The 27,936-nt window shown below is 44.5% G+C and overlaps 1 protein-coding gene across 3 annotated transcripts; it reads right to left on the bottom strand.

The window, feature by feature from the left end:
- Positions 1-355: 355 nt before the first annotated feature.
- LOC115083708 (oocyte zinc finger protein XlCOF6-like) lies at positions 356-21,895 on the bottom strand. Of its 3 annotated transcripts, none has more exons than XM_029587687.1 (4): positions 21,314-21,895; positions 20,429-20,907; positions 11,059-11,182; positions 356-2,363 (listed from the first exon to the last, which is right to left on the bottom strand). In XM_029587687.1, the coding sequence occupies exons 2-4, from the start codon at positions 20,822-20,824 to the stop codon at positions 436-438; spliced, it is 2,448 nt and encodes an 815-aa protein (XP_029443547.1). In that variant the 5' UTR covers positions 20,825-20,907; positions 21,314-21,895; the 3' UTR covers positions 356-435. The 3 variants fall into 3 exon arrangements, with proteins under 3 accessions (XP_029443547.1, XP_029443546.1, XP_029443548.1); XM_029587686.1 differs by having other exon boundaries at positions 21,638-21,895; XM_029587688.1 differs by having other exon boundaries at positions 356-2,360; positions 21,638-21,895.
- Positions 21,896-27,936: the final 6,041 nt, after the last annotated feature.

The following is a 27,936-nucleotide window of genomic DNA, read 5'->3' as shown; positions in this document are numbered from 1 at the left end:
CAGGGCCATTCCTCTGTCAGGTTTTCATTCATGTAGGTTTCTAAAGTAACTCTGTATTTCTCACTAGATCTGTGCTTTTGTCAAATGATTTTTCTTGTTTGCTGGTCTGAATCTTTACAAAGATGTTTCTATTGTTTTACAAACTCTATTGCTCTTTACTCCTCATATACTGCCAGAGTCTCACTTGTTCCTTCCACTCATTGTAACAATCATCCAAGCTTAAGGATGGAGACCAGGTTTAGCCATTCACTTTCGTACTTCAGCCCTGTTTGATTATTTGCATCTGTAAGACCCACACCATCTTCAGTTGTTGGAATGCACAATCTCAGCACAAACAAAGAATCTTATAGATTACTTGATGGATATGGAGAAGTTTTATTTTTCTTGCATCCAACTCTTTAATACCTTTATTAGGCCATTCTATAATTCCAAAAACTATAGGAGAGTGCGTGAATTGCATTTGACTCCTGTGTAACTTCTCTGGTGGCTTGCAAGTTCTTCCTTTGTTCTGAAGCTTTTACCACACACAGTACATAGATTTGGTTTTACTCCAGTGTGGATTCTCTGATGCCATATGGAAGACCTCTTCTGTTTGAAGCTTTTACCACATTCAAAGCATTTAAATGGTTTTTCTCCAGTGTGGCTTCTCTGGTGACATTTGAGATGTTCCTTTCGACTGAAACTTTTACCACATTCACTACATGCAAATGGCTTTTCATCTGTGTGGCTTCTTTGGTGACATTTGAGATATTCCTTCCGACTGAAACTTTTACCACAGTCACTACATGTAAATGGTTTTTCTTCTGTGTGGCTTCTCTGGTGACATTTCAGATGTTCCTTCCGACTGAAACTTTTACTGCATTCATTACATGTAAATGGTTTTATTGTTGTGTGGACTGTCTGGTGCCTTTTGAGTTCTTCCTCTGTTCTATAGCTTTTATCACATTTAGAACATGGAAATGGTTTGATTCCTGTGTGAATTCTCTGGTGACGTTGGAGATGTGCCTTCCGACTGAAACTTTTACCACATTCACTACATGTAAATGGTTTTACTCCTGTGTGGACTGTCTGGTGCCTTTTGAGCTCTTTCTTTGTTCTAAAGTTTTTATCACACGCAGTACATGTAAATGGTTTTACTCCAATGTGGATTCTCTGGTGGATTATGAGGTTGCGCTTCTGGCTGAAGCTTTTACCACACTCAGTACATTTAGATTTACTTTCTTCTTTGGGGATTTCTTTCTGTTGTGAGATGTCTGCCTTCCTAATGAAGCTTCTTTCAGACTGAGTACAAAATAATGGTCTCTCACCAGTATAATTTTCTATATCTCTTGAAAAGATATTCCCCTCACATAAACTTTTATTGCATTCACTACCTGAAATTCTCCTCCCTCCTTGTTGGAATTCTGGTTGCCCTGTGAAGTTTTCTTTTTGATTGACATGTCTGTCATCATCAGTACTCATGAATAATTTTTCTTCTCTCTGTGTTTGGTTTATTATTAGGTCTTGCATTTGAATGATGTTTTCTCCTCTTTCAGAACATGAAAATGCTCTTTCTTCTGTCTCCATTTTCTGGTGATTTAATAAAGAGAACTCAGAGCTGTAAAATTCCCTATCTTGAGGGCAATGAGAGGGTTTCTTACCTGTGTGTGTTCTTTGGTGTATTACTAAGGATTCCCTGCAAGAAAAGTTGTTCTTACATTCAGTACAAGTGAAAGTATTCCCTTGAGTGTGGATTCTCTGGTGTAATTTCAGGGTTAATTTCTGTTTGAAACACTTTCCACACTGTGAGCATGGAAAAGGTCTCTCTACTGTGTGGGTTTTCTGGTGCAATACAAAATGACATTTCCTATCAAAGATTTTCCCACAGGTGTGACAGTGAAAGGATTTCTTCCCTTCCTCCTGTCTCTGGATGGGGTCAGAAGTCATTTGATCACTGTTATTACTTTGGAAGGGTCTCTCTGCTCTCAGGTCTCTCATGTGGAAGTCAAAAGCCATGTGATCACTGTTATTGCTCTGGAAGGGTCTCTCTGCTCTCAGGTGTCTCTGCTGGAAATCAGAAGCCATTTGATCACTGTTACTACTCTGGAAAGATCTCTCTAATCTCAGGTGTCTCTGGTGCTCAAGGATGTCTGTGAGCTCCCTGTCACTTCTCTCCCATGCAGTGACTCCATCCACCGAGTCTCCTGTAGGGTCTCGCTGCTTCTTCTCTGATTCCTGCTGACTTTGGCTCATGTCTCCCCCCTCAGCTCTCTGGGAAAAATTCTCACAGACATTTCCTGATTGTCTTGGTGTAAGTGCCAGTTCTATAGGTTGTTCTTCTCGATTCTCCTCCCTCTTCTCTTCCTGTATGACCTCATTATCTGCTGGATAGAAAAAGAAGGAATTAATCATGTGTCAGTGACAATGGCATGGAAAGCTATCAATAGCCTGGGATCAGACTTTTTGAAGGATCACACAGAAAATTCTATGATTTAGCAGAAGCTTTATGAGATGCCTGTGAAAACTCCTATATAATGTCTTAATAGAAATATCCAGAGAAGTTAAGAAAGTCAATTGGTTCTCTTTACCAAAACGCTGTAGAATGCAGCAATAAAGCTATTGTAATATAGGAACATTAGAGATCAAACAGCTCCCTCCTTTAGAATTCCTGTAAGTATGTTTCTTCTGTGTTTATCTATTTATTTATTTAACAATATTTATCTGTTTATAGTGGATCTGCCATTCTAAATAGATAACAATAACAAATTAAAATACAAATACTAATAATAATTCACAGCATTTAATAAACATACAATAGTAGCACATCCATATCTAAAGCTCTGATCATTTGAAAATTCTCTCACATCCCTAACTCATCCCCCCTTCAAATGCTCCCTGGAACAGCAACGTTTTTAACTGTGAAATAAACAATCGCCTAAAAACCGCAAAGGCTCCGGCACTGCATTCCATAACCTCGGCCCGATTATAGAAAAGGCCTGATGTCTGGTAGCCCTGAAGTATGCAAGCCTTGCAGGGGAACAGATAATAAACCCTTCCCCTGATAGCTGCAGCAGCTGAGTCACAGGATCCCAGGGTAAGTCTCTGAAATTTTAAAGGGCCGCAGAAGTTTGGAGCGCATGCAAGGCTCGCAGGCTGGAGTGAGGCAGACCAATACATAAACCGCTAATTGTATAAGTTCTTGGAGGAGAAGTCCATTACCTACTATTAATTAAGTTGACTTAGAAAATAGCCACTGCTATTAATTGCAACAGTAACATGGAATAGACTTAGTGTTTGGGTACTTGCCAGGTTCTTATGGCCTGGATTGGCCACTTTCGGAAACGGGATGCTGGGCTTGATGGACCCTTGGTCTGACCCAGTATGGCATGTTCTTATGTATTTATTTATTTAAATTCTTTTAATATACCGATGATCAAGACGAAGTCTTGTCGTACCGGTTTACATCATAACCGGGGGAAAACCATTTAACTAGAAAGAAAGTTACAATAAACAGGGTGTACAGTACAGGGCCATTAAGAGAGAAAGAATTAGTTTAACTTAACGCTACTAAAGGAGTAGTGCAAAAAAGCAGAAAACAATTGACTAGCTTGGGGTGCTGATTTAGCGCTAGTTTAAATAAACAATTCGAGCATAACAGTTCCTTTGGATAAGGGGCAGAGGAGGCAGCCGGAAGGGGCAAGGGAGGGCAGGGGAAGTGGGTAAAGGTTCCAGGTGAGGAGGAAGGTAATAAGAAAGAGGTGTGAGAGTCAATGCTAGTTGGGGAGTGACTCTTCAGGGGAAGGCTTAAGAGAACAGCCAGGTTTTCAGTTTCTTTCTAAAGGAGAGATGGCATTGTTCCTGGCGTAGATCCGGGGGTAGAGAATTCCAATGATATGGTCCAGTGGTGGACAGGGCTCGTTTTTGAATGGAGTTGTGAATGGAGGATTTGTTAGGAGGAGCCTGGAGAGATCCTTTGTATGCAGATCTGATCGGTCTTGTGGAAGAGTGGAGTTCGAGTGGGATGATGAGTTGGAGTGAGGGTTGATGATAGATGGTTTTGTGAATGATGGTCAATGCCTTGAACAGTATTCTATAGTGGATGGGTAGCCAGTGTAAGTTTTTTAGTATCGGTGTGATGTGGTCCATACGACGAGAGTTTGTAAGGATCCTGGCTGAGGCGTTTTGCAGCATCTGTAATGGTTTAGTTGTGGAGGCGGGGAGGCCGAGTAGTAGCGCGTTGCAGTAGTCAATCTTTGAAAACAGTATGGCTTGAAGGACTGAACGGTAATCATGAAAGTGTAGGAGAGGTCTCAGCTGTTTAAGAACATGTAGCTTATAGAAGCATTCCTTTGTGGTGGTGTTAATGAACTTTTTGAAGTTCATTCTGGTGTCCAGAGTGGCACCAAGGTCTCTCACATGGCTTACTAATGTTATGATTGGGTTGCTGACGAGGGGGTTATTATCGTTGGGGGAGATGAGGAGTTCTGTTTTGGACATATTAAGAACCGGATTTAGACTAGAGTAGGAGGTTGATGGAATGAAGGCAGCTGTTCCAGAAGTTTAGGGTGCTGTTGATGGGATCCGTGATGGGTATTAGGATCTGCACGTCGTCAACGTATATAAAGTGGGTAAGGTTAAGGCTTTCAAGTAACTGGCAAAGGGGTAGCAGATAGATATTAAACAGGGTAGGGGATAGTGATGAACCCTGGGGTACTCCTAGATTGGACAGGACAGGGAGGGATTCTTTATCGTTAATTCTAACTTTGAAGTGCCTGTTGTTGAGGAAGGATCTGAACCAGCTGAGTGCGGAACCTGTGATGCCGATTTCTGCCAGACGGTTGATGAGGATTGAATGGTTTACTGTGTCGAACGCTGCTGAAATGTCGAGAAGAGCCAATAGGTAGGATTGGCCTTTGTCAAGACCCATCAGGATGTTGTCTGTTAATGAGAGTAAGAGAGATTCCGTGTTTAAGCGTTTCCGGAAACCAAATTGAGATGGGTAGAGAATATTATGGGAGTCAAGGTAATCTGTTAGTTGGTTGTTGACCAGTTTTTCCATTAGTTTGGCAATAAATGGTAAGTTAGCAATGGGGCGGAAGTTTACGGGGTTGGCTGGATCCAGGTTGGGTTTTTTAAGTAAGGGTTTTACGGAAGCAGTTTTTAAAGAGTCCGGGACAGATCCTTGCATGAGGGAGCAATTTATGGTGTCGGCCAGTGGTTTGGCTATGGTGTTAGGGATGGTAAGTAGGAGTTTGGTAGGTATTTGGTCTGTTGGATGTGATGAAGGCTTCATTTTCTTGATTATAGATTCGATTTCCAGGGAGGATGTGAGTTCAAATGATTCTAGTGTCGGTTTATGAATAGCTGGGGAAGGGTTTTGGCCAGGTGGGGGCTGGGTGTTTGAAGTAGTCAGAGGTGCGAGTAAATTTTTGATTTTGTTGTCGAAGAATAAGGCTAGTTCCGTAGATTTGTTTTGGGCTTCTTCTTCTGGGATGATGTTCTTATGGTCTTAATAGCAGAGAACAAAAAATTGCATAACAGTGTGGAAATTATCCCTGTCCAACCTATATCTTAAGTAGTGAAGAAGCTGCAATTTAAAGTGACCTCTGACTTTAATACTGATTGAATCTGAAATTGAAATAAAAATAAAAAATAAAAACCCAAATTTTTTGTAATGGTTCTAAATTGAATCAAGTTCCCATTTATTATCAAAGGACAAGAGTTTAAATCAAAATTAGGACTGGGCCGATTTCCAAAATAAAAAGCTTTGTTTTTTAAGAAATTAAGCATTAATTTGTCAAACCTCCATCCTGAAATAACAGTAAGACAATGCATAATAAAACCCATCACCACTAATAACTCTTCTCTCAAAAGGGAAATACAACTTCATATCATCTCCGTATCTGTTTTTGTTGTTAGATATATGTTGAATTTTTGTCTATTTTATTGTTTTAGTTTAAGCAGATTATGATTGTTTTAAACTGTAAACCATTTTGATTAAATTTTATTTGTAAAAGCGGTATACAAACATTTTTAAATAAATCAATAAATATCTCCTGAATTCTAACCCATGCTGCTCAATCAATAACCAAAGCGGCTGGAGAGAGACATTCAAGAGAGCGGCAGACCATAGAGAGCCCTGCGGGACCCCGTGTTGTGAGCCACAGCATTCAGACTTTTCTCATTCATCCATACTCGCTGCTTCCTCTCACCTAAGTAAGACTGGAACCATTGACAGACCCCCAGCCGACCCCCCTACCCACGTAGATGATCTCTAGGAGACAGAGTCAGCTACCTCCTTGGTAATTAAGACTGAGATTGAGTCTTCCAATCAAACCTCCAGTGTAACGCAGCGCTTTTTGGGTATTATCCAAAGGCTTCGTCTTTCCTTGGAGCCCTCTGATTTAAAGACTCTTACCAGTTCTCTAGTTATTACATGCTAAAGGCTATTGTAACTCGCCTTATCAAGGTCTTCCTTTAAATTCCTTAAAGAGGTTGCAGATAGCGCAGGACACTGTGGCTGAGTCTATCTCTGGAAAAAGGGGAATTTGATCGGGTCTCGCCATGGTTTCAAGAGCTACACTGGCTTCCAATTGTTTCTCGATTTAAAATCCTAGGTTTAACCGTTAAAGCTTGCCTCCTTATCTCTCCAGTCTCCCCCCCCCCCCCAAAAAAACAAAAAACCCCACTGTCACAGGCAAGAAACTCTGCTTTCTCAAGGAGGTTAGAACGGATGCTTCAACAGCAAGAGGTAACAGGGAACTGGACTCCGACGGCAACCAACAAGGGCCCTGACTTGGACGGGGTGGAAAACTAAGTAAGACGGTGACTCATACGGCGCAGCAAATGCTACCATAAGCTTGCTGGCTAGACCGGGTGAACCGTTTGGTCCTTTTCTGCCGTCATTTTCTATGTTTCTACGAGAGAACCGGGAATGGGGAGAGAAAGAGGAGGAGGAGGACCAGGAAAAGGGTGAGGAGGAGGAGAGAGGACAGGAGATTGGGAAGACTGAAGAAGAGGAGAGTGTAGGAAAAGTAGAATGGGGGGGGGGAGGAGGAGAAGGAAGAAGAGAGGTTATTGGATAGAGGAAGGGGAGGAGGGAGTAAGGGAGGTGCCATTATCTGTAGACAGAATCGGACATCAAAAGAGGGAGATCCAAATTGCTGTTGCTGTAGTGAAGAGTGGGAGAGTGCACTGAAAAAGCCAAGGGGATACACCAGGCTGGTTGATTGTCTCCTCCAGCCTCAATCACTCCCTTCCTGTTCCCTATACAGCAGAGAGGGGAAAATTACATGAGGAGAGAGGCGGGACTAGGGTGCAGAGGGGGGATCTGCTATACCCCCCCTCCACACGCCCTCCCCAGTGCCGTAGCTAGCCTACGGCCAATATGAACCATAGGGGCCCGGTCCCAAAGGGCGCGCTGCGTCGGCACCGCTACCCCCAGCCACAGCGGAGACTTCCGCGCTGCGGCTAGTGCCGCGCCTGCCACGATGTCTCTGCCTCCCAAAAAACAGTAACGGCGCTTCCCGCGGCCTCGAAGAATCCCCGGGCCCAACCGATCCAGCAGTGAGCGCCGAAACGGAGCGAGTGAAAGGGGAGGCGGAACTGCGGCAACGGCTCCGGAGGAGACCGGCTCAGAGAGCGCTGCGGTGCAGGCCACCCGGTAAGAAAAGGCTTCGGGAGGGAGGGTAGCTTAAGCCCTGGATGTTTATGATGTCAGGAGGAGGAGAGGGCAGCGAGACAAAGCGTCCAGGGAACAGGGGAGGGGAGGGATGTTAGTGATGTCCTATGTTCCTGGTAGTGTAAAGGAGAGTGGAGGCAGGAACAGATGGGGGGAGATGGGGGAATGGGTACAGAGAGAGAGGGGTACTGGTACTGCTTGGGAGGAGGCAGGAACAGAGAAGGGGACGTTGGTGGATTGTAGGGGGAGGGCTGATGAAGTAAGAGCTTGTGTGTGTACACACCCGTGGGATAGAGAAATAGCATGTGTGTGTATGAGGAGAGAGGGGGAGCATGTGCCTGTGAGGAGGGAGAGAGCATTGTGTGTGTGTGTATGTGTGTAAGAGAGAGAGAGAGCAAGCGCATGTGTGTGAGACAGAGAGGAGAAAATATGTGCATGCCCCAACATGTACACCACACACACACACACACACTAATCCACACTAATCTCAGGGTCACAAGTTTCCAGGCAAGACCGTTTTTTAAATCCTTATTAGTTTTACTTATTGGGTATTTGATATGTATTGAAATATTTCTTGATGTTTGGGAAATTTAAAAAAAAATATGTAAATGACTTTTTAATTATTGGATATTATTCATTTGGTCAGCTGTTTCCAAATATGCACTTTTTTTTTTTTTTTAAGGATTTAAATGCATTTTTATTTGTGTAACAGACGACTTCTCACCAGCTGCATTTCAAGTCAACACATGGCAAAACTCTTGTGCATTAACGTATCAGTTATGATGCCAAACATTGAACAGGGATTTTACTATTAATGGTTATTTCTTGATTTTCTTGTTTTATGTTTTCTGAGGAATGATTATTCTGTATTCCCATTATTGCATTACATACAGAGACTGGCTTCTTGTGGTTTCCAGTTCAGTTGTTATCGGCACGTTTCTATTTATGTGTTATGGTCTCTTTATTCTATATTTGGTGAGAATCCACCTGTGTTAAGCATTTATGTCTGAGGAGAAGTTGTTTTGCTAGTGTGTAGTTTCTGTGTAGGGATCTATAGTAGCCTGGCTTTTTCTGCTATCCTAATAAGAGGTGTACTGGTGCTTTAGGGCCTGGTGCAATATTTGCAATGTTGCCTTTTCATGAGTAAGGTTGTTACTGTTTTTTTTTTTTTTTTAATTTTTTTATTTCTCAAGTTTTCAAAAAATATACAATAGATCATTGTATCGGAAAATACAGAAATTATATAATTAATAGTGGGCCTTTCCTGCCCTTAACATCAGAAACAAAATCAAAATTTCTTATTAACAAATATCGTTTTCTTATTACATAGGAAATTTTGAGGGGGGGAAAGGAAACTAATTTACGAGGAGTAATCAAAAGAAACAATTACAAATTACTAGCCCTGTAACTACCGCCTTTACACATCGACCTCATTACAACTCCTCAGGTGGTCTCCTACCAGATAAGAAATCCTTCAGCTGGACTGGTAAAAAGAAAATATATGTATTACTGGCCAGTTGTATTATGCATTTGCAGGGGTAGCGTAATTTAAAACTACCCCCAGCTGCTATGGTCTCAGATCTCATAAGTAGAAATTCTTTTCTACGCTGCTGCGTAGATTTGGCTAAGTCGGGAAATACCCGAACAAGGCCTCCACAAAAGGAAACATTTATATTTTTAAAATAATTCCTCATTATCAAAGATACAGCTGTTTCTTCAAAAAAGGTCACAAAGAGCACCGCACGGTCAATAATTTCAACATTTGAGTTTTCTAAGTAATCAGTCAGATTATGAAATTCCGACTCTTGATGGGGAAAAGTTATCGGCGTGCTGCTTCTCTTAGGAAGGAAAAAAAGCTTTTTAGTTGCTGGTATCTCACTCTGAGGAATCTTCAAAACCTCCATTGCAAATTTTTTAAAGGTTAATAAGGGTATTTCCCCTGCAATTATAGGAAAATTCAACAGTCTCAAATTTAAGTGTCTCATATAATTCTCAATTGATTCGATTCTTCTCAAAGATGAAATCCTTTCTGAGACCATTGTCACATTAATAGACTGGAGGTTTTTTATATCGTCATTAATTTTCTTTATAGAATTATCTTGCTCCAAAAATTTTTGCTTAGTGTCCTGTTCGAGTACACCAACCTTAACCGCAATCTCGTCCAGTTTCAAGGTCTGGTTATCTAGTTTGGTAGACATTTTCACCATTAGTTCCCAGATGTTATCCAGGGTGATAACCGCCGGTTTGTTAAATTGCTGGGAGAGGGTTCTTACCCCGGTTCTATCGGGACCGCTCGCTTCTCCCGTTGTTCTGGGTCCTTCAGCGGCCTCCTCCACTCCTCTACTCAATTCCTCGGTCCCGCGAAGTTCCAGGGTTTCTCCTGCCTCTCCAGCCGTTCGGTCGGCGTCTGAACCACCCAGCTGAGCATGCCCGATGACCTCATCAGTCTGCGACTCAGCTCCTCTGCCGACGGGCGGGGGCAAGGCTCTAACCGGCGTCCTGAGGTCTGGAGGGCTCAAAGATATCTCCCCTGGTGAGTACGGCTCTCCTCCTGCCTGCTCTCCAACGGGGACTGCAGCCCTCAATTGCGGCGTTTGGAGGGAGAATTCGGTTATTAGTCGCTGACCGGCAGCATTATCAGGGTCGGGTGGGAAGACCCGAATCCTGCCTTTCCGTTTGTGCGGCATCAAACTTGAGGAAACAGCGTTATTAACTTAATTTAAATCGTGGGTCCGGAGCGATACGAATTCACTCCCTCTCAGGGCGCCATCTTGGATTCCCCTGAGGTTGTTGGTTGTTACTGTTTAAGTGCTGGCAGTTAGGGCTTTTTATTACTTTATATGTATTTATGCCTCATTTTCTCAGTTTTATTTTTTTCTCATGTTACATATTTCATGTAGCAAGAATTAAGGGTCAGTCCTTGTAGCAGATAAGGATCACATCCTTACAGACCTGAAGGTCACACTTGTGTTTCCTTATAGATTATAAAAATAAAAGTATTAAGCTTTAAATAAAAAAGAAAAATTAAGAGTCTTCCAGCTCACGATGTTGTGTTGTGCACAGGGTGAGGGCGCAATTTTTCAATTGGCCAGACGCGCCAAATTGCCTGGCTACAGCTCTGTCCCTCCCTAACCTCCTGTTTTCTGCATTACGCTTAAAAGGATAGGGGAAGGAGCAGGAAGAAAAGAGCAATTCTCTGCTAAGAGAGATTCCTCACAGCTGGAACACAGCAAATCTGCCGCCCCCAGGTTTTTGCCACCCTGGGCACAGGCCTCGTGCCCCTATTGGTAAATCCAGCCCTGCTTGCACATTTCTGGTGTGGAGTTGATCCTGGACAAAATGAGCTTTACTAAAATATCCTCTGTGTCTACTAACAATGCAGATAATGCAATCCTTACCCTCAGAGCTCAGGGTCTCATAATTCTCCTTCACATCCCTGTAAAGCTCCTTCTGTCCTTCATCTAAACAATCTCCATCCTCTTGGTAGAAAGAGACAGCGATGTCCCCAAATGTCACTGGCACCTGAAAACACAAACCAGAAACATACTGCAGTGATATGTGGAGGTGGTCAACTGGCTTTGTTCTCAAAAACATTTTATCATGGAAGAGAAGACCCCATGGTTTACAAATTTAACTATGAAAAGATTTTCAAATACCAGAAACGGAGAATATCAAACGTCTCTGCCTGGATAAATCAGTGAATAATAAAACCCCAGATCTAACAGAGCATTATCCAGAACATCAGGAACATCTGATTCTGTCACATCAGGAGGGCTCACTGTGCTCTCATCCTCCTGGTTGGCTCAGCCCCTAACCTTGGGTCATCTTTGATGCCGCTCCCTCCTTCTACACATCCAAAACACTGCTAAAGTGAGTCACTTCCTCCTCTATAACACTGCTAAAATCTATCCCTTCCTCTCAGCCAAAACCCTCCTCCCCTCTCTTATCTCCTCCTGCTTAGACTTCTGTAACTTGCTCTTTGCTGACCTCCCGCTGAATCGTTTTTCTCCCCTGCAATCTCTTCAACATTCAGCTGCATGACTTCTCTTTCTTTAACCTCGCTATGATCATGTAACCCCTCTTCTCAGGTCACTACATTGGCTCTCTGTCCACTTCCACCTACAGTTCAAGCTTCTCTCCCTCCCCTACAAATGCACTCACTCTGCAGCTCCTCACTGCCTTTCTTCTCTTCTCTCTCCCTTCCTCGTGAACGCCGTCCCTCTAATCTGTGCCTTTCTCCGCCACCATCTCCTTCCGATTCCCTGCTTTCTGCATCGCTCTGCCGAGTGCCTGGAAGAGACTTCCTGAGTCCTTGCGTCTTGTTCCTTCTCTGGCCATAAGTGAATCCAGTTTAAAAACTCACCTTCTTGAAGCTGCTTTTATATCCTAAATACTTCTCTATAAACACTTCTTTCAGATTCTTGTTTATCATGCATGATTGCCTTGACTAGACTGTAAGCTCCCTGGAGCAGGGACCGTCTCCTATGTGTGTCTGTATAGCACTGTGAATGTCTAGTAGTGCTTTAAACATGAAAAATGGAGAAATTACTACTTACCTGATAATTTTCTTTCCTCTAAGAAAGGCAGGCCAATTCACACAAGTGGGTTATGCACCTCTACCAGGAAATTTATTTTATTTTATTTAAAAGTATTTTAAAATACTTGGAGTGAAGCTGATTACACGGATGTATAGCCCTGCCCCGACATCAGCCCACCAGTATCAATCAACCACTCATGCTTGAAACCAATTCTTAACACTGTGTCCACACTGTCGGAGGATTAGGCCTTCTCCGGGCAACGAACTTGAACAATCACGTGCTAAGCGCAACTCTCTGGCAGAAAAACTCTGCCCTGTTTCGTATTGAATTGTATGCCAAGACACTTTTCCAGTTATGCCAAGTTCACCACCCAGTTTAGTTCCTGAAGCAAGAGGAGCACCTTGCGAGAAGAAAAGCAACATTCTTCTCCTTGCTTGGCTCAAATCAACTAGTCTTCTCAATACATATGTATTAGAATGGCCTTCTTGCACAGATAACCTTAAAAAAAGCTCCTAGGCACAACAGAGAGCCCGAAAGGCAGTACTTGAAAATGTCGTCGTCCCAGAATGGCAAAACATGGGAACGTTGGATGCTCCTGGGGAATGGGAATACATAGATATGCCTCCTTCAGAATAAGAGACATGAGAACTTCCTGTGTGTACTTCCATCTTTATGGAAAGTAGCATTTCCATATGAAAATAAGACCTCGTCAAATGTTTGATTGCACTGAAACCCTGGATATTGCACCTTATGTCATGCAATTTATAAATAGGAATTACGGCCATCAATCCAACCGTCTCTTTAAAGTAGTCTCCACTGCCACACTTTTCTGTAGAGAATTGCATGAGCGGCCATAAAGGTACCCAGAGGAATCAGAGAAGATCCGGGGCATAGTCATCTTTTACCAGTTCCAGGACCCTCTGGTCTGTTGTAATCGAAACCCTCCAATAAAGTGAGATAGATGCCTTGCCTATCTCCTGAACCAGTAGGTGAGCCCGCACACCTTCATCTTAAAGATTAAAGATCCAGGTGTTCTGTTCTTGGAACCTGCCTCCTTACTAGGCGTCCTAGGCCAAAAGGCCTAAGATCTTCCGAAGGGATGAGACCTTCAAGTAGATACTCCTGGGAAAGGATGAAATCACTAGGAATTCCTGAAGCAGTTCTTCGCCCTAAAATGGACACAATACCGCCACCTTGTTCTCGGCCAACAAGGAACCTTGGCCATTCGCCATTTTTTTTATTTATTTATTTATTTATTTATGGCTTTTTTTTATACCGACATTCATGATACCAATCATATCATATCGGTTTACAAGAAACAATGGTGCAATAACATTAACATCAACATGAACAGTAGGCGAAGAGTGAACAAAGTGAACAAAAGTTACAATAAAACAGGGGCACTTGAACTGGGAGGAGGAACTAACTAACTGCCGAAGAAGGAGAATCCTGAATGGTAACCTTGTGAGACTGAACTTGGAAACAGTGACTGCCAACAGTGTTGCAGCCACAACAGGTATCTAGCCGCTATCACTGAAGCCATCCCTCCAGCAGCCATCCACACCAAGCCACAGTCTGCATTGGCTTAGAATGCAGCCCCGGTCCAATGAGAATCTACCATTGGACTCTGCTCCTTATGTCGCCGAAGAGAGAAGCAAACCAGCCTAAGCTAGCAAGGCTGCAATAAGAAACAAGCAATCTGCGATGCCGTGTCATGGCCTCAAAGATCTTCATCTTAATCTTCCATCCCAAGCACCTTCTAGAGCTATCCCCAATTCCGCTGGAATAGCAGTTCGCCTGGAACTAGTGCATACCAAGGGAACCACCTTTGGAATTCGTAACTGAACCCTTGCCTTCAGATCCAAAAGGAACAAAACTCACCAAGGTGGGTGTGTTCGTCCGGGGCATTCCATTCAAGGGCCAAACATCCTGGAATTGAATTCAGGAGGGGAAAGAAACATGACGCTTTGCATAAGGTGACCAATCTGGGATTCTTCTTTGCCAGTCCCATAGTATCACCTCTGTTCACACTGTTTTCGTCTTTAGGGTCTGCGTCAACAGACTCGGCAACTCTAGTGGAATCGAGTCCAATGCAGTTTGGAATACAGTGGGATTTCTCCCTCTACAAAGAGAATCCAAATCCCTGTTGAAGTCATCCAGCTAGCGTCATGCACATCCCCCTAAACATTACTAGGAAACAGCTTCCCTGCAGCGCTTGTCCTCAGAGGCAGACAAGTGGGAGCCTCAAGAATGCGACCCTTCATAGCAGGTCACTGTGCTTCCCATGGGCATCTCTGCAGAAAAAAATTCTGCAAGCTCTGATAAAAGAAAATTATGCCAAGGAAAAAAGGAGGATGGACCCATACCAGCACCCAGAAGCCCAAACCTGACACTCTCCAACCCTTCTGTTGGAGATGTCACTATCATCAGGAACAAAGAGAGAAGAGACACACCTGATGTGTTGCTTTCCAGGACGTTCCCCTTCGAAACTAGTCCGAGGAGAATGGCCCAAGCATTGCCTGAGCCTCTAAACAGTGCCAACACAGGCATAGAAAACACCATATATGGCAAGCCAAAACTGACGGCAAGGCCGGTAGGTCCCCTTTCTGTTCCTGGTACCTTAATTTTTCTGCTCAGTGTTCTAGGCAGCTTCTGACACGCCTACCAACAGTGTACGGGAGTACACGCTCAAAATAGGTGCTCAAAAATAGGCCGCGGACCGTGCGCTAAACCAGGTCGCAGCAGTGTGCGCACAAGTAGCCCCGTGCACCAATGCCCGTACACAGACCCAGCAAATACGCCCTTCACAGATGAGCCGTGCCAATAGTGCACATGAGAACACGCGCACACCTACGGCCATATACACTGTTTGGTTTTTTTTCTTACACTACAAGCAATTGCTAGTAGGGAGATGCAGGTCCACCATCTGCTGGAAGCTGAGAATACTGGGAGGCTGATGTAACTGCAAGGATATATATATATATGCTGTGATGTCAAGCTTTACTCCATCTCCATCTGCTGGCAGAGGTGCATAACCCACTCGTGTGGACTGGCTTGCCTGAGTGCAGAGAAAACTAGCAGTGGTACTAAATCCGAGCACACAATTAGACATTTCAATTTCTTTGCACATCGCCACGAGATGTTTTTTTCAAATTAGGAGATTAACAATATCTAATCAATCAAATAAACCCGCAGGGCAGGAAGAGTTTGGGGTCCTGGGGAGGAACCTGGCTCCCATTTCCAGTTATTTCCATGGGTCACATGCAGGATGATTAAGTGATGAATTATATTTAATGTAAAGTTCTGATTTTCTGTAGTTTCCACCCCTGTGACTCCCTGCGTAACTTCATAACCTGCACAAATTTGGTGACATAGAGAGAGGCTCTCTGGGGGTGGGAGGGACATTTTGGGGGCCTGCTCTAAACCTGTGTGGGTGACTTTAAATCTCAAAGTGGGTGAGTTTTAGTGGCCCAGTTAGTGCTGAAGCTTGGGTGTACAGAGCACGCACAAGTCTGCTTTGAATATTATCCGGTGCAGGTGAATCCCAGGGCTGCAGACGCATTTACACTGCCTGTATGTAAATAGTATCCCCGCCCCAGCACACACCTCTCTCTTACTGTTACACGCACAACCCGAGGGTGATGGTCAAAAGCCCATTTACAGGCACAATCCCGGGTTTTATGCAGGGAAATTCTTCTTGAGATCAGGCCCTAAAAGTACAAGTGTAAGGTGCACTATCCCCTAATTGTTTTCTCTGATAAACACGAGGACTCTGACAATATCACTACTACTACTTATCAGTTCTATTGTGCTCCTTGACATATACAGTGCTGTACAAAAAACATATAAGAGATGGTCCTTTCTCAGTAAAGCTTACAGTCTAAGCAAGACAAACATACAAGGCAAAAGAGACTTTGGAATTTCTTTAATTAAGAAAACTGTTACAAAATCAATTAGGTTGTAAGAGAGATAATCAGGCGTTAGGAATTAAAATTAAATTTAATTAAAATTAAAAGGAATTAAAAACAAGAACTCGTCGCTGTGATGGCCGATATGAGAGAGGAGATGTTGGATACCGGGCGGAGAGTCGATGACTGCAACCTACGATTGGAAGCCCAAGCTGATAAAAGGGGGGAAACTACAAGCACGTCGCGGCCAATTAAATCGCTAGATAATATGGAATTCCATGCTAAACCTGAAGATTTAGAGAACAGAAATCACAGGCGTAATCTCTGTTTTTTTTGGGGGGGGGGGGAAATTCCCGAGTCTGCCGATTACGATGATTGTATTGCGGCGGTGCAGGAAATATGCGCAGTTTCTTTCCGGGACAGAGTAAAGAGGCCGAATCGACAGCACAAGAGTCTGCGGTGGAAACTGAAAGGGCGCATAGATCGCTCGGGCCCTAAGGTGGGGAACAAACCCCCCCGTGATATCATAGCTTGCTTCCATCGTTTCTCTACTTAAGGAGAGAGAGTGTGGACAGCGGCGAGAAAGCAATTTTCAGGGCTTTGGGAGTCACACATGCCGTATCGGTGCAGGCAGATCTCTCGCCGGTTCCCATCCGGAAATGAATGGAGTTCCGGGAAGATAAGCAACGGTGCCGCGTAAAAGAGGGGATCCCGACGTGGCTGGCTCGGCGATGAGCCTCCGGGGTACAACTTCCAAAGCGAAGGCCCGCGCTGAAGCAGGCACTGGTGGTCAAGAAAACAGCGCCGCAGAGAAATACCGCTGTGGTGCTGACAGAGGACACCCTGCGCTGGCAAAGAGTGGGTGGCAAGGGAGGTTGCAGGCTGCGAAGGCATTCGGGAGCCTCTTATTCCTCAAACGGACAGTGACACATGATAAAACTGAGTTCCAAACAGTCTCTATAAGTCTTTGGCTTCTTGGAAGGGAGTCTGGAAAAGGCTCGAATGAGTTATTAGTTGGCATAAAAAGTCTGCATGCGTGTGGTTGATTTTATTATAGTGATAACATTTCCTGTCGTTATGAGGATTTATACTCAGGGGGAGCTCAGACTGCGTTCGGGGGAATGTTTAAACCTCTCACCTGCACCTGCAGGGCTGCTATGGGGTAACAGCAGATGGATCAGGGGGAAGGGAATCTTAACGTGCTATGGTGGGATATTTGGGACTGGAAGGAGGAAAATGTAGGTGCAAGTATTGGGTATCGTGGGAAGGGGCTCCACAAAATTGTGCATTGGCTAATATGGAATTGGGGGAGCTACCTGGAGATGTGCTCTAATCTGAACACAAAATGGCCCAAACTAGGATCTTGTCACTGAATGTAAAAGGCTTAAACTGTGGAGGTAAGGGGTACAATCTTTCAATACGTGGTGGGAGTGCCCAAGGATTGCTCAGTTTTGGCAGGGGGAAGGCTGCCCTGCTTACCAGGTAGACAAAGCATGTAATCTTTCAACCTTTCCCCTGACGGTGCGTGGCTGAACCTACCCCAGAGATTTAACAGCTGATCTTGGATGGATGTGGATCGTATTAGCTGCAAGGTGCGAGACAGCCTCTCGCTGGAAGTCGGTAGCGATACCGCCAGTAGAAGCAGCTGTGCGGAGGCTTCAGAAGATTTGTGAACCGAATAAAACCGACAGCAATTAGAAATCAACATTTTTTTTCCAGGTTTAAACATATACGGGGGGGCCCCATTTGTAGGATGGTTATCTTCGCACCAGTAGTCCTAATTACACGACAGATTCTGAACGTAATACTTTGATGGGTGGTGTTAAAGACATTACACTGTCTCTCTTATCCCTGTTTTCCCTACGTACGTTTGGGGATTGGTTTCTGTTACTTGACCGGGCATATTGAGGGTTTAGGTGGCTATAGAGGATTTATCTTGGTGTATGCTCTTTATCACTACCACATCTGTTACTATATAAAGGGGAGGGGAAGGGTAGGGAGAGGGATAACATAATAGGGGGACGATGCAAGGAATGTGATATGTTATATTAGCGTTCTTTATCTATGTATTTAAAAAGTGGTCGCTCAACGTTGTATACTTGGACTTATACTCTTGCTGGATATTTTCAGACTGGTGGTATTGCAATGAAAATTACAATTTACAAAATAAAAAAAAAGAAAGAGGAAATGGAGAATCTGTTTCTATTGGTGTCAGGCACAGACCTCCATCCCAGACAGAGGAGATGGAGAGAGATTTAATGGAGGAGATTCACAAAACTGCTCTGAAAGGGGGAAGCACCATTGCCAGGGGATTTCAGGCTGCCGGATGTGGATTGGGACATCCCGGCTGCGGTGTCTTCTAGAAGGAGGGAGATCCTGGAGCCTCTGCCTGGAGAACTGCTCTGTCAGCCGGTACCAGAACCCACATCGGAGGGGAATATTTTGTTCTTTTTAAAAGATAAACGATATTTTTTTCTGCAACAGACTTAAAGGAAATAAAATAACAACAATAAAACTATCATAAAATAACATAATATAAAACACATATACAGGACATTAAAATTGAACAAAATATAGCCACACAAACAATCTAATCTACTTCATGCAAAAGCTTCCTCAAAAACCAATGTTTTTAATGCCTTTCTAAACATTTTGAAATCATGCCGCCATCGAAGATTATCAGGCAGTTTACCCCATTCAGTTGGTGCTATAGAGGAAAAAACCTGCCCAATTACATCTTTTAACTGGAGGGATGACTAATAATCGAGTACCTTCAAATCTCAGAGTGTGACCTGGAACATAAAATGCAACATAAGTCTCTCAAGACACGAGGTGTTCAAACGTTGTAAAATAAAACTTAGGGGTTGATGTGCACGCGCATGGTTTCCGGCGCGTGCACATGGACAAGCACGTTATAAAATCTGATGTCCGCGCGCGCTCTGCGGGCGAATTTCCCCTAAATATGCATGGCAACGCAATCGGGTCTCTCCCAGTCTGCTCCCAGTTTATGCAGAATGCCTTGCATGGCATTCAGCCTTTCCATAAGGTCTTATTATTTGATATTAATTTATAGCATTTCATTAAAAAGTTTTCTCTACAACGAGTGGTTTTAAGCATTCTTATTTTCAGAGAACCGTAACGGTCATCTTTGTGTGTCTCGGTGTAATGCCAAGGACAGAGTATTCTGACTGCGTCCCAGCTCCCTGAGAATAAAACTAACCTTATTTTATGCTGTTCTACATATGAATTCATAGGCAAAGCTGTTCTCTTTTTAACAAGTAATGGGGGGTCTTGATTTCAAATGTGGGGATATTGACTGGGACACTCGGGGTATTGATTGGGGTCCACATGACAGCATCTGCTGCTCTCCCTTGACCAACTCTCTGGTCACCCAAAGAAACTGATTAGATTCAAAGTAGCTAAGGCAACAGGCCCAGATCTGAATCTGAGGGTACTAAGAAAACTTAGTGAAGTCCTGGCAGCTCCGCTGGTGACCTTTTCGATGCTTCCTTAGAGTCTGGAGTGGTACTGGAGGACTGGAAAAGGACGGATGTGGTTCCTATCTATAAAAGAGGAAGTAAGGAGGAGACTGGGAACTACAGGCCGGTTAGTCTGACCTCTGTGGTGTGCAAATTAATGGAATCGCTGCTAAAACAGTGCAGCATGATTTTACTAGAGGTGGATATTGTCAGACAAATCTGATCAAATTCTTTGTTTGGGTGACCAGAGAGTTGGATCGGGGAGAGCACTAGATGTAGTATATTTGGATTTCAATAAGGACTATGATATAGTTTTGCATAGGAGTCTTATAAATAAATTTAGCACCCTTGGGATGGGCTCTAATGTGACTGAATGGGTTAGAAACCGGCTGAGTGGGATGCAGCACTATGATTTCAGAAAAGGAGGAGAGGATGGCGAGGGCTAAGGGAATAGGAAAGGAAAGAAGTGGGAGAGGAGAGGGTAGCGGTGACCTGATTGAGAACTAATGACTAAAAATTATCAAAGTCTACAAAACTAGTTTTTGGATTCAACTTCTTGTTTCTTGTAATTTGTGGCTCAGCAACAAGAGCTAGAATATCTTTTTAAATCAAATTTTTATTAGCAAAGAAATGTGGTTAATTGCAGGAAGAGATTCCTTAGATACTTGCTAAGCCTTCCCTAAATAATTATTAATCATCTCCCTTGGTGAAATATTATCACTCTTGGGAACATTGATAATTTTAATATATATATATATTTTTAGCAACATTTTCTAACTTCTTAATTTTCCTTCTATGTGAAACCTGAACTGATACAGAAAAATTTGTGAGTAAATATCCCACCTTGTTCTCCAGCGCCTGCAACCGTTTAGCATGAGCAGAAATTTTCTTCTCCTGGGTCCCTGAGCGCAGCTCCAGTGAGGAGACTTCCCCTTGAATCCTTTCCAACTTGCTGCTCATTGTCGCTTCCAGCCGCACCAGAACCATCCACAGAGAGCCCAAAGTCCTGGGCTGCAGTGGATCCAGAACCACCCCTGCACCCTCCTCTGATCCCAGGATCTCTGCCAGAGGCTTCCCCAAGGAGGGATCTGGCTCCGGAGAAGGAAGAATATCTATTGCTGTCTTCATAACCTTCCTGGGCTGCTCCAGGTGAAGCGTCTGCATTACAGATTGTGGATTCTCCACCAAAGCAGCTCTGGACCCCAGCACTAAAGTCCCAGAACCAACAAAATCATCCATCGATATGACAGCAACATCCTTGACAGGCAAGATTTAGGTTTTTCCTTTCAATTCGATATTGTCAGCATCAGAGACAGGTCGGGCTGAAAACAAGAGAAAAAGAGAATCTGGAGAGTTAACTCCCTCCTGTACCAGGTAATAACAGGCATTAGGGAGCTTCAGCAGGGTGAAATGGGGAGCTCAGAAGCTGCTTCTTCGGGGCCAAGGAAGAGGAAGACATCAGCAGCACCTACAGTTTTAGCATGTTTGGGGGTGGTGGCAGGTTGCTCAGTTTCCTCACAAGCAGCAAAAATCAGACAGCAAGCAAATTTCAGTTCAAATAAGTGTAATGTCATGATTATTTTACATGTTCCCAAAGTAATGTAAATGTTTAAAATACAGAGGAAAGAAAAAAGGAATAAAAGTTACAAATTAATAATAACTGTAAAAAAGTTATAGGTTACAGAAAGCACAAAGGCCAAATCAGCTGTGAGAGGACTTCCTTCTTACTCTTTAGTGATGGGTCACATGGCTCCATTTCATGCCACCTGTCTCGTAGGGATGTTTCTTGGTATAACTTTGACCCGTAAATCTTAACGTTAATGCTCTTTAAAAAGAAATGGTGGAAAAATAAAAGGCAGCAACTACGGTAGAGTGGCTCTTAAGAATGGGTGAATTCAGGGCGGGGAGGCTGCTGAGATTCTGAATCTTACCCTCCCCTGCTCCCTGTGCAGAGCCCCCTGCCTGGAGCTCCTCACACTCAGCGCTGCTGCTTCTGCTAGAAAATGTCACAGGGACACCGGGAAGAGAACAGGCTGGAAAGGCACCGCTTACCCTCCGGGGCTGAGCTTCACTGCAATCGCTTATTTCTCATTATGAAAAGCAATTGTCTTGATTATGAGTATGGGCGGGAAGGATGGAAGAGCTCTCCCACTGCCTGACAGCAAGAATCTTTTCACTTCCGCCTTCTGCAGGCCTGACCTGCAGCTCCTGCCGCCTATGATTGGCTGCTCATGCCGAAAAGTCATCACGCTGCGACTGATGGCTGGACTGCTCGCTACCAATGAGTCATCACTCTGCGACTGCTGGCTGGGCTGCTCACTACCAATGAGTCATCACTCTGCGACTGCTGGCTGGGCGGTTGGTTACCGATGAGATCACTCTGCGACTGCTGGCTGGGCGGTTCGTTACCGATGAGTTATCACATTATTTATTTATGAACTTTTAATATACCGACATTCATAGGACATATCACGCCGGTTTACAAAAAACTGAAGCAGGCAGAAAATACAAAAAATAGGGGGGGGGGGTAGGCAAGAAAAGGATGAGAGAGGGGCAGGGCAAGAACAGCGAGAAAGGATAGGGCAGATGGAGAGAGAGTAGCAAAAAAACAATAATTGAGCAATATAAGAACCAAAAAACAAAACTGTAACTGGGTTCTAAATTATACAATAAGGCGAGGTACTTATTTACATTAAATCTATAAAAGAATTACATGTTTGGGTTATATCTTTAGCAAGACTGTATGTCAGGGAGGGGGGGGGGAGTAGAAGGTGGGAGGGGAGAGCTTCCAGAGGCATGGGGGGGTGTGGACTGGGGGGAGAAGGATTGCGGAGTTGTGGGACTTTGCGACTGCTGGTCGGGCTGCTCGCTACCAATGAGTCATCATTCTGCGACTGCTGGCTGGGCGGTTCGTCACCGATGAGTTATCACTTTGCGACTGCTGGTCGGGCTGCTCGCTACCAATGAGTCATCACTCTGCGACTGCTGGCTGGGCGGTTCGTTACCAATGAGTCATCATTCTGCGACTGCTGGCTGGGTGGTTTGTTACAGATGAGTCATTACTTTGCGACTGCTGGCTGGTCCGCTCGTTACCAATGAGTCATCAGTCTACGACTGCTGGCTGGGCTGCTTGCTGCAGAAGAGTCATCTCTCTCCGACTGTGGGCTGGGCTGCTTTCTAGCTGCAGTAAGGAGTAAATAAAAATTGTCAGAAATAAAGCCGCCGGCGCTCTGTCGCCCTGTTCAAAATTAACGCAACCCGCACAAAGAAAAAAAAATTTTTTCCGGCACAATGTAAAAAAAGTAGCCCAGCTGGGTGTGAAAGAACACAGTGTGTGGACTGCTTGTGGACAAGTAGCCAGTAAACACTCCGAAGGTAGAGTATACAAAGGTACAAAACAAAAAAATTCCCACCTGATTAAATATTACAATAGTTAAATATTTTGTCACTCCTCACCAAGCCACAACATATAAAAACAAAATATATAGAACCTTCATGTTATGGGTTAATCCCTTCCTCCGGACGCCACAGCGAGACGAGGGCGACTTTGCAGTCGCAAAGTCCCACAACTCCGCAATCCTTCTCCCCCCAGTCCACACCCCCCCATGCCTCTGGAAGCTCTCCCCTCCCAACCCTGCATCCCACCCATTAGACCCCATCCCCGTCAAAACCCTAAAACTCATCAGAGAGATCATTGTCAAACCAATAACCTACATCATCAACTTATCCCTCGAACAAGGAATCTTCCCAGAAAAACTCAAAAATGCCATCATCAAACCAATCATCAAAAAACCTCAACTCGACAAATCAGACCCAGCAAACTACAGACCAGTCTCTAACCTCCCATTCCTAGCAAAAATCATAGAAAAAACAGTCAACAACCAACTCACAGACCACCTTGAAACCCATAATGTTCTTCAGCCAGCACAGCACGGTTTCAGAAAATTCCTCAGCACTGAAACCCTCCTCCTCTCCCTTACTGATACCATCCTCAGAGGCCGTGACAAAGGCAAATCGTTCCTCCTGATACTCCTTGACATATCAGCCGCCTTTGACACCATCAATCACAGAACACTCCTCGCCAGACTTAAAGAAATTGGTCTTCAAGACACCACAATCAAATGGTTCAAATCCTACCTCTCAAACAGATCCTACATCGTCAAGACAAACTCATCCGAATCCTCTCAAGTGCCCCTCACACATGGGGTCCCACAGGGCTCTTCCCTTTCCTCAACCCTCTTTAACATTTACCTCCTCCCACTATGCAAATACCTTTCAGATGCAAACCTCACCTACTTCGTCTATGCAGACGACATACAAATACTTCTCCCCATAAACAAGTCCATCCAACTCACCATGGAAAATGGAACAACCTCAGCTCAAATCTGTCCCAATTACTATCCCAACTATCACTATGCCTCAACCAAGCCAAAACAGAAATTCTTCACATCCACGATGACCGTCCCTCTTATCCCCTCAAGTGCACCCCCTCCAACCACCCAGGAACCTCAATCAACACGGGAGTGCCACAGATCTCACAAATCTCACTCACTCCATCCACAAGAAACCTAGGAGTAACAATTGACAGCCAACTCAACTTTCAACGACACATCTCCAATACAATTAAGGATGGATTCTTCAAACTCCAAACCCTGAAAAAACTTAAACCCCTTCTCCAAGCGCACGACTTCCGAACAGTCCTTCAATCAATTATCCTCTCAAAACTCGACTACTGCAACTCCCTTCTCATCGGCCTACCAGAAATCCACATCAGACCCCTCCAAGTTCTACAAAATGCCGCCGCCAGAATCATCACCAACAACAAAAATCCTCCCACATCACACCTACCCTCAAAGAACTCCACTGGCTACCCATCACACAAAGAATCCATTACAAAACACTCACCCTCATGCACAAAAAAATACACAACAACAAAATGAACTGGCTAAACAACGCAATACATCCACACCCCACACAAAGAACCCTCAGATCCACCAACACTGGCCTCCTAGCCATCCCCAATCTCAAATCTGCACACCTCAACGCAACCCGCAAACGAGCCATAACAATAGCGGGACCCACCCTATGGAACACCCTCCCCACCTGTCTCAGAAATGAACCATCACTGCAAACCTTCAAAAAACACCTAAAAACATGGCTGTTTTTAAAAGCTTTCCCACCCGACCCTTAACCTGCCCGAACGCAACCCACTCCATCCCATACTCAAGTCTTCTCACCCCCCTGAATCCCTCACTCCGCTACTTCCTCCCACCCCACCTTCCCCCCTCCCTTCCCTCATCCCCCCCACCTCTATTCCTTAATTACCTACCCAACAAGTCCCTTATCCCATTTCTATTTTATCAACAACACATTCATGTACATATGTTATTTTCTATAACCTTTTGTTATATCCTATAACCTTTTGTTCCATGTACCACTGTTATAATATGTTATAATTGTTTTTTGTAAAATAGGGCGGACTACGCCCTATTCCCTTGGTTATCTGGAAACCGATGTGATATCTCGATTGAATGTCGGTATATAAAAGAAATAAATAATAATAATAATAATTGGTCCTTTTTTTTAAATATCTGACAACTTTGGCTTTATTTTTTGTAATTTTGCAAATAAAAATGTAGTTATCTCAGCCAGATGTTTTAGCACGGAGGTCTTGTGCCTAGGACATTGGGTTCGCTGTCTGCGTGTTGACGAAACATTCCCAGACCCTGTAATTTGTCGTTCAAAGACCCGATACGGTCCATGTTTCGAAAGACAAAACTTCCTACTTCAGGGGAAATCTGTGTGACCCAAACTGGAAAAAGACAGTGATGCTATCAAACTCCCATGGCTCCTTATGACACCTTCCAGGGTCGCTTTCAGCGTGACAGCCGTTGATACAGACACATGTTAGCCGCAGTTAGCGTATCTTCTTACGTCATTGTTTCTAGCATATCAGTGAACCAATCACAGAAGTGCACTATATGTGCAAGGTCAATGCAACTTTATTACTGCACTAAAAGGCTCATTTACTAAGACTTTTTTTTCCCATTCTCTGTCTATTGGGAAAAAAAATGCTTAGTGAATCAAGCCCTAAATTCTTTAACATTCTCAAACAGATTAAACCAGAGAATAGCAATCTATTTCCAAGTTAAGACCATTAGGATGTTCAGTATTCAAAGTGCATATCCAATACCGTTCACACTTGATTGAGCAACAATTACCTATTATCCCCCCGCCAAATCATGGAAGATACTTGATCAATGACTAGCAATGTAATTGTGAAAAAACATGGGGATCATGCAGTGTTCTACTATGAGTGCCAAGACCTTTTTAGCAGTGAAACAACTGCAGTGTTCATTGAGACAAATTAATCCGTTGGGCATCCTTGAATCCCTCTTCTGGTCCCTCTGACAGTTCCGTGTCCCATGGCTAATGCTGTAGCCCAGGAGCTTGGAGAACTCTGGTAGAAGATCCGGGGCCTGCTTGTCATGGCTGCAGAGAAATACAAGGAAGAGGCCGATAAGAGGTGCTAACCGGCGTCATTCTTCAAGCCAGGTGACAAAATGTGGCTTAACACTCAAAAATCTTCAATTGAAAACCCCATCCATGAAGTTCTCCCCAGGCTTCATCGGCCCCTTTCCAGTCACCGGCCAAGTGGGACTGGTCAGCTTCCAACTTTGGTTACCTCCTACTCTGAGGATCCATGATGTCTTCCACGTCTCTTTGCTGAAACCACTGATCTTGTCTTGGCCGCCTCGTCTCATACTTACATCGATCAATGTGGTTTCAGAGGAGGACACTGAACATGAAGCACAGACCATCTTGGACGAAAGGCACAACAGAGGTAAAATTTATTACCTTCTCTCTTAGAAAGGATTTCGTCCCAAGGAGAACACATGAGAGCCTGCCTCGAATGTCCAAGCCTCCCACCTTACAGCAGAATTGCACCACCTCTCTCCCCATAAGCCTAACCATGGTGGCTTGGGGGGGGGGGGGCAAGTCACGGGTCAGCCCTGCAACCAGCCTAACTCATCCCGGGACACTTCCATCGATCAACCCGCAGGACGCAGTCAAACAGCTGGCCCCACTGCCACCTAGGCATGCAAACGCTTGTCCACTTGAAGTAGGCCCTGCGGTGGGAAAGTCTCCCACAGCACCTCCGGATGATGTCACAGCAACCAACTTCTTAAGCTCCTAGCTGACTGGGAACTGATGCTGTGCCTAGCTGCCTGCAGTGCATGTTGCTTTCCTGTCCTGCTCCGTGCTTTATCCCATTCCAGTCTTGCTCCTTGTCCACCCGTGTTCTAGTCCTGCTCTGTGCCTTCTTATTCCAGCTCTGCTCCTCATCTACCTGTGTTCCTGTCCTGCTTCCTGCCTCTCTATATCCCAGCCTTGCCTCTCGTCTCCCTCTGTTCCTGTCCAGTTCCTCATTTGTTTCCAGTCCAGTCCCTTGTCTGTTCCTCCATCTCTGTTTGCCTCTTGGACCTTAACCTCTGCTTTGGATACTGACACATCGCCAGGGCTGGCACAACCCGCTGTGCAAACCATGCACTTGCATGGGGCGGCAATCTGAAGGGGGCATTGATCTGGGGGCCAGAGACAGCTACAAGATGAAGACACTGCAGCTGATGCTGCCACCACCAGACCCCACCAGGAGGCCAAGAACAGGAAGAGGCCGCTTCCACGTGGCGGTTCCCAACCCGCCGTGTGGCTGAGAGGAAGGAGCTGCGGGGTTGCCCGGTGCTCCCAACTTGCCACGCAGCTGAGAAGAAGGAGCTGTGGGGCTACTTGGTGCTCCCAACCTGCCGCGAAGCTGAGAGGAAGGAGCTGCACATTGCCAGGTGCTCCCAACCTGCCAAGCAGCCAGAAAAAAAAAAAAACGAAGGCAATTCCCAATCTGCCCTGCGATGGAAGTGAAGAAGAGGAGGGACCATGGCTGCTGAAAGAATCTTTGGTGTGTGAGAGGAGGGAATCTGTGTGTGCGTGAGCATGTGTTTATGTTTGTCTGAGTATTTGTGTGTGAAAGGGAGCATTAAGCTAGGTGAAAAAATCAAGCTCTGGGGATGATGGAGTAAGAGTCTAATTAGTTCTTTTTGAGCAATACCTTACGCAGATTATATCAGGAAAGGTTGTGGTATCCAAGCGTAGGGTGTTCTCTGAATGGGTGGGAGTCCAAGCCTGCCACTTCTCTTTGTGTGTGTGTCTGAGCCTGTGTGTGTGAGAGGGATCATTTGTGTGTGTCAGCATGCATGTGGTATGTGTGAGAGAGGCTGTATGTGCGTGTGCTGAGCATATGTGTGTGTGTGAGAGAGAGAGTGTGCAGGGGCAGACTGTAGGAAAATATCAGCCCA

The sequence above is a fragment of the Rhinatrema bivittatum genome, chromosome 2 (genome assembly GCF_901001135.1).
Source record: "Rhinatrema bivittatum chromosome 2, aRhiBiv1.1, whole genome shotgun sequence".
Lineage (NCBI taxonomy): Eukaryota > Metazoa > Chordata > Amphibia > Gymnophiona > Rhinatrematidae > Rhinatrema > Rhinatrema bivittatum.
The sequence above is the reverse complement of the archived record's forward strand: the minus strand, read 5'-3'. Positions and strand labels throughout refer to the sequence as shown.

Coding starts and splice junctions, on each gene's coding strand:
- LOC115083708 (XM_029587687.1), bottom strand. CDS start 20,824: ATGGATGATTTTGTTGGTTCTGGGACTTTAGTGCTGGGGTCCAGAGCT. Junction 11,183..20,428: donor TGCAGGCGCTGGAGAACAAG/GTGGGATATTTA, acceptor TTGTGTTTTCAG/GTGCCAGTGACATTTGGGGA. Junction 2,364..11,058: donor TGAGACCCTGAGCTCTGAGG/GTAAGGATTGCA, acceptor TTTTCTATCCAG/CAGATAATGAGGTCATACAG.